The sequence below is a fragment of the Pteropus vampyrus genome, unplaced genomic scaffold (genome assembly GCF_000151845.1).
Source record: "Pteropus vampyrus isolate Shadow unplaced genomic scaffold, Pvam_2.0 Scaffold66, whole genome shotgun sequence".
In the NCBI taxonomy this organism is placed as follows: Eukaryota; Metazoa; Chordata; class Mammalia; order Chiroptera; family Pteropodidae; genus Pteropus; species Pteropus vampyrus.
This window is the reverse complement of record NW_011888847.1, coordinates 1499388-1510936: the sequence shown is the minus strand read 5'-3', so window position 1 is coordinate 1510936 and position 11549 is coordinate 1499388. Positions and strand designations below refer to the sequence as shown.

Here is an 11549-nt window from a genome sequence, read left to right as displayed (position 1 = left end):
AAAGCAAAATGAAAACCCAAAAATTAGGAAAAGGGGGCGGGGGAATAATTGGGTAATAGAGCAAGCAAGTAAGCTACATACCTATCATGTCTAATAAATTCTACATCATGTCCCTGATGGCACTTCTTAATGCAGTTCACACATATGGCATTTCGATCTGTGGTGTTACAAGTATGACATCTAAAAAGCAAAAGCTTATATTATTTTTCTTGAACACAGTACTTATTCAAAACAACTGCATTTTGTTTATATGTTAGCCTATGGCTTTCAATTTACAAAAGAAGACCAAAAACAAAATTTTGGTTGCTCCAGCCCAGATTTCTGATCTGAAAAGTGACTAAAACGCAGTAAGTGAATTTCCTATTGTGTCTTCTGAGGAAAACAATTTTTAAGTTGTAGAAGGACAGTTGAAACTTTCCTGTCAAATCTATGAAATCAATTTTTGGGGAGAGGAGAGTCTAAACCCACTTAGTGACTGGGATATATGGAACACTTAGTGACAACTTCAAAACTCCTAGGAAAACAATATAAACATTGTAATCCACATGTCCAATAAGATCAACAGTTTCCCATATTTATAGTTCCAAACACAGGATTTTCAAGTAGATTAACAACTCAATGTAGACAATCAAAATTTTGTTAGTCTTAACTGGCAAACACCCAATTTACTCTGCCTTTGCTCGCACAATTCAGGGGAAAAGAATCTAAAAATACTAGGTCTTGCCAGTGTAAAAAAAAAAAAATCTCCCCCTTTTCAGGACTCAAATAATTTCAGAAATATACCTGTAGAAATCATGCATGGGATAGCTGGTATAACTTGATATTTTATATAAACATTGGCCTCTACTAACAGCCTTTTCTATGGCGTCTTGATTGTTCATTATTTTGTTATCTGGAATAAAAGAAAAAACAAGTAAAATTCTAGAGGACAAAGACAAAAATATAGATTATAGGATTATTCTAATAGAGTTGCTTTTTAAGAGCTTTAAAAGAGGCTAACCAATGAAGTAACAAATGTTATTTTCCTTGTTTAAGATATTCCAACAAGTCAAAAACTTTTCCTTTGAAAACAGTTCTCAAGTTGTTGCTCACTTTGTAGCAACAAGGAATTAAGTTATCAAAGAGCAGTGGCTTCTGATTATCTTTTCATGGCATATTTCATGTGCTTATATGCAGAATATAGGCTCCAACATACCTTTCATTGTCACATTAACACCAGATGCTAAAAATAAGCCTCCAAACCGGTTGTTAAAAATCTGATTGCCTTCTAGTGTTGCAGTTGCATGATTTGTAATTTCAATACCTGAAGTAAAATTTAAACAGCAGATGCGTCACTTTATATAGTTTCTTAAAAGAAACCTGAAATATAGCAATGTAGTAAAAACTAATTCTTTAATATAAAATATATTGTGACATCTAGGGAATAAAATGCAGATGTTTTGAATCACTGACAGGTAACATTCACTTTCTACTGTTAATAGTCCAAACATTTCATAACTAAGAAGATGATAGTGCAGAGAAGTATATTCGGGTACCAGCTAGTTTACATACTGAAAAGGGAGCTAAATGATTATTTGAAATATTAAAAGTAATTGTCTTCCCTAGCAAAAACTTGAAATATACATGTATGATACTCAGATTTCACTTATCAAGAGCTTTAAAATGTATTTGTGAGGCCAGACGGCTTGAATTTATTGGTTTTTCTAATGGTAGTAAATGCAAAGCCTACATTCTATTCCAATTAATTTTTAATCACTGCTGAACAGCAAGAACGTAATTACTTATAGTTCCTTACAGTGGAAGAATCCAGAACTCGGATTAGGTGCTCTCTTAAGTGATTGTTAATAGACAAGCATTCAGATACTTTTAAAGCACTCTTAGTGCACCTTTAGTTATTAAGCAAAAGAGAATAGACTAAAAACAAACCACTTTAATGTATAGAAAACAAGCTACAGGTAACAAAAGAAAATACAAACCTGCAGCAAATCCATCAAATATTCTGTTTTTCCTTAAGACTGGATGACTATTAGTACTGATGAGAACACCTGCTTGAGCATTCCTGAAAATATCATTTTCTTCAAGAAGACCTATAATAAAATATTTCCTCAGATTAAGGCTAATGCATATAAAAATTTTTACCAGCCTTTTTGGTGGTATTTAAGTTTTATTTTAGTTTCACCTTAACTAACTGTGCTGTAAAATTCACAGGATTAATTTTTCAGCCGAAAAAAAAGTTTATTAGTAATTCAGAGGTATTTAAGGTAAGATTTAACCAAAACTTTCAGGTAAATTCTAACGAATGAACTGTAAGTTCAATGATCGCAGGGACCAGGTCTAGTTTCTCATCATTGCAACCCCGGTGCCTGGTACATAGTTAATTCTCACTGAATACTGAATTAAACTGAATTCCTCTGAAATCTTTTTAGAACCTTTGTACCCTCAATGTTTTAATTTTTAAAAATTTATTGGGGTAACACTGGTTAATAAAATTATATAGGTCAACATCTTAGTTTAAGCCCTGATTTCTGGTAATTATTACTATAATCATTCCTTGGTCAATTCCCTTTTCTCGAGTCTCTTTTCTGCTGGTGTATTTTTCCCAGTTTCCTACAACTCCTATCACATCCCTTTCTCTGCTTAAAATTTCAAAATAAAGTTTTAACTTGCCATTTTGAGCCTTTCAAAATATTCGCCCAACCTACTTCTTTGTTTCACTACATTACCTAGCCTCTGAATATTTTTATATTTTCTAATGCCTTTGGTTTATATTATTTCCTCTTCCTGGAATATCCTGCACTCTTTCTTTCCAATGTCATTTCCTCTGAGAGGTTTTCAGTTTCCATCAACTTTATTAATTTCTCTTTTGGCAGTTTAACAATTATTAAGAGTGGGCTGAGGAATCAGACCTTCAAATAAACCACTTAATAGCTATGAGTGGGCAAATTACTTCTCGTCTGTTTCCTTATCTGTAAAGTGTGCATAATATCACCTGCCACATAGGGTTATTATGATTAAATTAGTTAATAAATGTAAAAGTACCTAGTACTAAATAATTAGCTAATATTACTTCTATAAAACCTACTTATGTATAGTGAATTGTAGTTAGTTGTGTACTAGTATTTCTCTGTTCCCTAAAGACGTAAAACATTTTTATTTTTATAGATATTTGAGCCATCTGACATTTCACATTATTGACCTCTAAATTCCTCTTCCCCCGAGAAAGACTATTTCAAGTCCCTGCCTCTAATCTTGCACATGTCCACTAACCTCGAGTGCTACTGTTACAAACTAGCCCACATACACAAAGCCTCATGATTTGGGCCCTGTCCCCTCACCAGCCTCAACTTCCAGTAAGTACCTGTTACCTTACTAAACCACTTTCGATTTCATTTAGACTTGTTTATAATGTGCCACTCCATTAGACTATAAACTTTCTGGATGTAGTACTGTTTTATTCACCATTATATCTTTAGTGTCTATATCACAGTGGTTTAGTACAGAGGTGTTCAATAAGTAATAAAGAGTGAAATAATTATGCTTTCTACACTTGGAATGGCCTGCTTCCTACCCACCCCATTATTTACCAGTGAATATTCATTTTTCAAGACACAGCTCATGACTGATTTTACTCCATGAATCTTCTCAACACTATAAATTAAACCACTGTTCTGTATTGCTTCCTCACTGTATCTTGTAAAGACTATCAGAGATATGTTACTTTATTGAATTATTAGATTATAAAATCCTGGGGAGTCTATGTTATTAACAGAATCATCATTGCTGGGCTACAATAGTAAATTTTGATTAAATCTTGGTATGTCACAGTAATAACTAACTATCCTTCTACATAAGATAAGTACAATGCTAGGAATGACATTTCAGGAATGGTGGTAAATTTGCATTTGACATTCTCCCCCAGTCTCTCTTCAAGAACATGAATTTGCAAAGGGCAGGGACTGTGGAACTTTTGCCTCAATGCAAAGTGAGCTGACCTTTATGGATAACAAACTGGGCACATCTTGGCTTCATTAATTCCATTTTCCAACAAATACAGTTGTAAACAGGTACAAAGCAATACTTATTTACTATAGACATTTTCATCATATATTTACAGACACATTAATTTCTCACACCTAGTTCTATAACTTGACTCTGAAGTTTATTATATCACTATTCTGAATAAAAAGTCGAAGCTATAAACAAATTCTGCTACCTTCAAAAAGTCTTACTAAATAGCAATGGGCATACTCAAGGTGGCTACAAAGGAAAAGAAAAATTCTGTAAACATTTGTTTCCTTTAACTCTAGGCACTAATCTCCTAAAACCATGGCAAGACTTGATAAGGAAAAAGACTGAGATTCACTCATTCATAATATGTTAATTGGCAATGTCATTGATCATTAAAGATATAGAAGAAGAATAATGGAAAACTGAGTTTTTTACTAATGCAAAATTAACAACAATACCTCGACCCCCATTAAATATACAGATGCCACCATCTCTTCCATCATGGATTTTATTTCTTCTTAATGTAGGATTACTATCTGTCTTAATCCAGACTCCAGCCATTGCATTGTCAAATATTTCATTGTCTTCTATACAGCCTAGACCTACAAATGCAAAAATTTAGGTTATATTATTTAGAAAGCATATTTCTAAAGACTATTAGCACTGAGAAAAAGATGAAAGATTAAACATACCAGAATTATAAACTAGAATTCCACCATTCTGTCCTCCCCAGATTTTGTTGCGCCTAATTTTGGGGTTGCTTCCAGTCCTATGAACAGAAAATATTGCCATTTCAATTGCTTCTACTCCCATACTCCATGTTAGATGAGCTAACAGTGGAAAATTCCACATTAACCATAGTAAGAATTAACTATACAATGGAGTCCTTCAATATGCTCTGAGAGTTTGTCAATAAAGAAACTGGTTTAATTTTGCTTAATTCTATTTCCCATGGAACACACTTAGCTATATATTATATTATTACTACTGAGTCTTCTAACACGTACACTAAACTGAGAGGGTAAGATTAAATAGCTATTATTATTATATACTCCCCTCATATGTAAAATGAAGGGTTGAATTATATGATTAGGACTATTATAGTTCCAAACACTGTTAATACAGGAAAGAGGGGTGTGAAAAACTTAATTTTACAGAAATAACATAAAAACAGGAGCTACCATTCACTGAGTGCCTACAAATGACAGATATAGCTCATGAGTATTTTTACATAGCCTTGTACTCTCCAAGTATGATGGAGTACATTGACTGCTATCCTCAGCTAGTTCAAGAAAAGTTATAATTTAAGCCAAAAGTACAACAGAGTGAATGTATACACAAAAGGAGGAATAAATATGAGCATTAAAATACAAGGACATTTCTTCTACACTCCCCACATATTCCCCACTCCATCCCAAAAGAGAGCCAAATGTGAAACATTTACCTTATTTGAACCCCTGAATACATATGATTATAGATATCATTGTCCTCTAGCACTCCATGTCCATTGTCATAAAAATAAACACCAACCTAAAATTAAAATAAAATTTTTTTTTTCAAATGACAAAATAGTTTACAAAACAATTATTACCAATACAAGAGTCTAAGATCTTACCTGCTTACCACTGTGTATCCTGTTTCTTCTCAGTACCGGAGTGCTGCCAGTTGTCACCCAGACCCCAGCCAGAGTATTACTATAAACTTCATTCTCTTCTATTACACCTTGTCCTTTCTCATGCTAAATAAAAGTTACATTGATTACAACATATATTTTGTATAAGCCAGTAGTTTATAGTATATTCTCCCCCTTTATAAACAGTTTTAACAAAATCTTTTTTGTTTCTTTTTGTTTCAATTTTTGTTTATCTGGATAAAGAGGTAATGATAACATTTTTTTGTAGCCTCTACCTGAGTTTAAGTTCCCCAAGTTTTTTATGTTCTTTATGTGGTTTTGTACTTTTAAACGTAAGAGTAGTAGCATGCAATTTTATTTAGCAAAAGAATTTACTTCATTCTAAGATATATAATAAACTGAAGATCTCTCATTTAGTAACTTAACAGCTATTTCAAACTTATCACTGGTGAAATCACTTCAAAATGATAAGGTCTCAAGGTTGCTAAAATTTTATTTTCAGCAGATTTAAGACATGGATATTTCTAGAACTGTAATTAAAAATTAGAGTCACACCTGCCATTACACAAAGACCATTCAGAAATTAGAATCCTTTCTTTTCTTACTTGAAGTAGTTATAAGTTTCAGATACCATGGTGATAGACGACATAGGACTAATATATAGGTTTTAATTATGCTCAATTATGTTTCAACATAAATTCAAATGAAAATTGGCTTTTTCAGAAGATAAAAATATTCAGGTCTAGTATTATTAGAATTTTCAGTGACATTATGATTTTACTTTTGGAAAATTTCAGATTCATATAGTAGTTACAGTGTCAAAATTCCAGTATAACAGATATAACTCTAGACTGCCAATCAGATGTTAGTTATGAATTTAGCCCATTTGCCAATTATAATGAAAGACTTTAATAAAAAGGTATATCTTCTATGCCTAAATTTAGTCAGTTGATTAAATTTTACAAAACATTACACTCACTATAGAATTAAAAGCCATTCATACATACTGGCAGGGAGAACAAGAGTCTTTATTGTCTACATATTAAAGATAGTCACAAATTCAAACTCTAAGAGATTCTACAATTGTATTTAACTTACCACATAAATCCCACCATGCTGGCCATCATGAATTTTGTTATGTCGCACAATTGGACAACTGTTTGTCCTAATCTGAATTCCTGCTAATGCATTTCCTATTTAAAAGTACAAGTTACAATGTCAACATATGGAACACAGTAAAAGTGTACATTACATAATAGTGAAAATTCTTACTAGAATTTTAGTAAAGCATGATTTTGTGAAATATGTCATATTCAGAAAGATACTTATGGCCTGTAAGTATAACAAGATAAAACTAGGGGAACTAAGAGGATTATAGGCAGTATAGGTATAATAGATAAGGGTAGAGACTCCTGGCCAGGTTATGTCCCAGGAATTCTATTTCCTGCGTGACTTTGAATCCAAGAATTCTATCTTCTTCCTGTGTGACTTTGAGTAAGTTATTTAACCTCTCTGTACCTTTGTTTTCAGATCAATAATGAGGATATTTAACAGTGTTTACGTCACAGGGTTGATGTCAATATTATATGGCCTAATTCAGGTAAGATGCTCAGAACAGTGCCTGGCACTGAGTAAACTTTATGTGAGTAATATCAATGTTAGCAAAAGAGAAAGTCCAGGAATTATCTGTCTACCACACAGATATCTAGTAATTGTTTGCTGAATTAATACCTCAAAAGTTTTAATGAGGAATAAATATTTTCCCTTTCTGGTTAGTACCAAAGTGTATTAAACTACCATGGAAATAATTTATTAACTGTTAAAGAATGGAATGACTCTAAGGAAACTGTTGATACTCCTCGAGACTCTTATTTATATTTTCATTCCTGGTATCTGGCATAGTTCCAGGTACTCAGTAAATGTTTTAAGTGAATAAATGTCACAGAATAATCTTTATTAAGAAGTTAAAGAAATTGAATCGGTTCTAAACCTTGGATGATTTCAAACTGGTCCATTTTGCTAATGTCAGAAAGACAAGCCAAGCTCTAAAAAGAATAAAACCACATGCTTACCATAAATGTCATTTCCTTCAATAAGGCCTCGTCCGTCACCAAAGATGTAAACTCCCCCTTGATTTCCATTAAATATAGAATTTCCCCTGTAACATAATAAAAAATAAGCATCATTCAGCAAAACTTACTTGTTGTATACAATTAATTGTAAGGTCACTCATGATCCTTGGAAAATTATTTAACTTCTATGGGCCTCAGTTTCCTAATCCAGCAAATAAGAGACTCAGACTAGATGATTTCTAAATTTCCATTTAGTTCTAAGAACTGACACTTTGGAAAAGCCATCTAGTGTTTGAGACAAAACATCATTCTTAAAAATGCACCTCAAAACAGCTAACACATTCAAAATAACCTTTTTTGGGGGCTGATCTAGAAGCATTTGCTGAGTATTAATGAGATGGAAATTCCATACTTTCATAAAGCCAGTGGAAAATAAAATTTAACAAAAAATACTTCATGGTCTCTGATTAAATTATAATAACTCTGTTCAACAGTCTTAATCAATGCCCTGAAGACTGGATCTATTTGTTTCCTTGCTGTGGCCAGAGGGAGTGGCAGGAATTGTTAAAGAAAAAGTGATGTCTTGAAGTTTTGACTTTTTGTTATTCTTGGTCTCTCTGTTCAAGAAATCTTTGAGGTAGTTTCCAGAGTTATTGTGTTGGCAGACTCTCAGGGGAAAAAAAAGAAGAGACAGGTCATCCTGGTTCCAAGAGAAGGTCACAGCCCTTTTTACTCACCCATACCTCAGTTTGATGAATTTAAAATTAAAATTACAGCATTTGGAATTGTTCATAAAATATATTGCACATGACTTAGATCACTAAAAAGTAAACAGAACACAAAAAATAAACACAACAGCTATGCTCATTCAGATGCATAGACTTTTACTACAAAGTTATAGTAGTCAGGCATCTAGGAAAAACACTGAGTTAGAGCTAAATATCTTGCCTTTTCTTATAACATAAAACAAAGTAAAAAAGTAATTTCCATTCATATTTATATATAAATACCTTATTGTTGGGTCACTATTTGAGGTAATCCATACACCTGCAAAGTTGTTTGCATAGATTTTATTCTCTATGAATTGTCCTCTTCCTTTTTCGTGGACATATATTCCTCCGGTTTGCCCATGATGAATTTCACATCGCACCACTGTGGGGTTAGCATAGGCTTTTACTTCAAAGCCTGCTATCCTGTTTCTGTGTATATTGCAACTTTCAAAGTAGCCCTAAAAAATACAGAAATTAAACCTGTAGGTAAGGCCTACTTTCCAAAAAGAAATATTAAAAAAACTTTTTAATGTACACCTCAAAATTAAGTATCAGAAATGTTTAAAAGAATGAAAACATAGATATACACTGAATTTCAAATGATGAACACGGAAATGTTTTAATTTTAGTACAACAGGACTACAAATCTTTTAATTAGTCTGAGTATATTCAAAGCAAGGAAAAAAAAATAGGAAAAGATTTAATCGACATAAATAAATACCATTACCCAATAAGTACATGTATCTTTCAACAAAAGATTTGTAAGTAGTAAGGAAAATAAATCTTTGTAGCCTTAGAAATGTCCCAAGAAACCCAACTTCTAAAAAGTTGACCTAAGGACATAATCAGACTACAGAAAAAGGCATACAAAATAATTTTCATCTTAGCCTAATTAATAATAAGGAACTGGCTAAAAAAAATGTTTTTGAAGACTTATGTTCATGGGATACATAATATCATGTTAAATGAAAAGAACAGTATATGCTTCAAGACAGTATATGTTCAGTATAATCTCAATTTCATTTAAAGAAAAAAAACTTGGATGAAACAAAAATATGAGAGTATGCTCATCTGAGTAGTGGTATTATGATTTTTGTATCTTTTACACTTCTCTGAATTTCTTAGATTTTCTATAATAGGAACGTTTTACTAATTTTATGAAAAGCTACTACTGTAATACCAATATCCTAAATTCTAAGCCTCAATCAAGATTAAATATTAAGAGAAAAAAAATTTATAAGATGGCACTTCTAAAAGCCATTTCATTCCCCTTGTTTCTCTCTCTTTAAAAATGAAAATGCTCTCCTCTTGTAAAATCCCTTTAGTACTAAGTATTTTCTTATGCTACTTCCATGGACTGACCTGTACTATTTCTGTATTTAAATGTCATATCTATTTGTATCTGATCATAAGCTCTTGAAAAAAACTATACTAATTTCTGAAGCATATATACAAGACTTTACATATAGCACTCAAGTAAGATTTGATGAACTTTTTGCCAAATCTAGAATAGTTTAAAACAGGATGTAATTCTAAATACTCTAGTACACTATATAGGTAACTCTTTAAGAAAACAGACATCTTAGCATAACATTCAAAAGTAGTTTTCAGTTCATTTTCTACAAAGTGCAAATTATCTATAATTTACCTCTTTACATGGATTATAATCTTATTTCTTTTAAAAAAAATTGGGGTATTACATAAACAATAGCTTAAGTATAAAAGTTTTCTTTGATTTTATACCAAATAAAAATGTACACTAGGTAAATATACATATTATGGCAAAACTGAGCAAAGAAACAAAAACAAACTTATGAAGAGGCTAAACTGAAAGAACTTAATGTCCTATTGAGGCGACTCAACATTTTTCTGATATTTTTATCACTAAGAAGGGAGCTCACTTCGTCTTCATTTCTCTCTGCCTGGAGTAAAATGACATATCTGATTGGTAAACGTGGGAAAGAATAAACTGGGTATGTTCAATTCAGCTTCATCCTCTTCCTCATGAAAGTGAGCTGCCCTTAGGAAGCATGCTGCCTTCTACTACTCCATGAACATTTCCAATGACTAAGAGAGTAAGCCTATTTAATTTTGAGATTCAGTTAAACAGACTCAATTTGGTTCTCATGCTAAGCTGTATCTTCTAACTTAACATTTAAGAGTAATAAAGATAACATTTCAGCCTCCTCATGCTACCATTTGTTCAGAATGTGGCAGGGAAAGATGTGCTATTTATTGGGCTTCCACAAAGATTCCAACAGGCCACTGTCATGTCCTGGCTATACTAAATATAAAGTAGTACTACACGTATACTTTGCTATATATTGACTAAACATTATTCAAATGCAGGAATGCTTTTTCTTGTTTTCTTTTGATTGAGTCAACTAGATCAAGTTTATTTAAGCAAACAGCGGCCCCTCTCTTTATTTTCTCCTACCCAGAGGCCCATATTTTCAATTCTTTTAGCTGATTCTTTTAATCAACATCCATACCTTTAAGTAAAGACTTGTATTGCTATATTTTGAATTTTCAGTTTTAGGTATTATCTACTGACTTCCTATTATGGAAGATGAGAATTTAACTTTCCTTTCTATCCCTCATCACACACATTCATACATTGTATTCTTCCAATGTAGTTATATCATAATTTTGGTTAATTAGTGTGTTATTCAGAGCTGAGCCATAAAGTATAACTACATATTCAACTTTTTATTTTCCCTGAAGTAATTATCTTGTTCTCTTTTGCTTAGATATCTGATCATCTATCCTAGATTTGCTACCAGTTGTTTAAATCACCTCTTAATATACTGACATTCACACTAGGTTTATCAATTTATCTTCCTAAATATAAGCAGGTTTTATAACCTGCTCTAATCCAGACTGATTACCCTGGTCATGTGCACAAGGTCATTTACCATATTTTAGATTAAGGGTTAAAATGTCTCCTAGTTCTATTAATAATGGAGTTTGTAATCTGTACCTTTGTTTCAAGGTAATTTCTGAGAAAAGAAAGCAGCAAAAAAAATATTCTTCATGTCTTAAAACCAGAAGCCTCTACAATGCTAA

General features: G+C 32.2%; 1 protein-coding gene across 2 annotated transcripts in view; it reads right to left on the bottom strand.

The window, feature by feature from the left end:
- The window catches only part of FBXO11 (F-box protein 11), a 75238-nt gene that overhangs the window by 1327 nt on the left and 62362 nt on the right, over positions 1-11549 (bottom strand). For both annotated transcript variants that reach the window (XM_011361312.2, XM_011361313.2), the window contains exons 12-22: positions 8724-8941; positions 7714-7799; positions 6740-6834; positions 5624-5746; positions 5453-5538; positions 4701-4777; positions 4467-4610; positions 1977-2087; positions 1196-1303; positions 784-892; positions 82-180 (exon numbers count right to left, since the gene is read on the bottom strand). In XM_011361312.2, the coding sequence (XP_011359614.1) occupies positions 82-180; positions 784-892; positions 1196-1303; positions 1977-2087; positions 4467-4610; positions 4701-4777; positions 5453-5538; positions 5624-5746; positions 6740-6834; positions 7714-7799; positions 8724-8941 (1256 nt within the window). The remainder of the gene's footprint in view (positions 1-81; positions 181-783; positions 893-1195; positions 1304-1976; positions 2088-4466; positions 4611-4700; positions 4778-5452; positions 5539-5623; positions 5747-6739; positions 6835-7713; positions 7800-8723; positions 8942-11549) is intronic.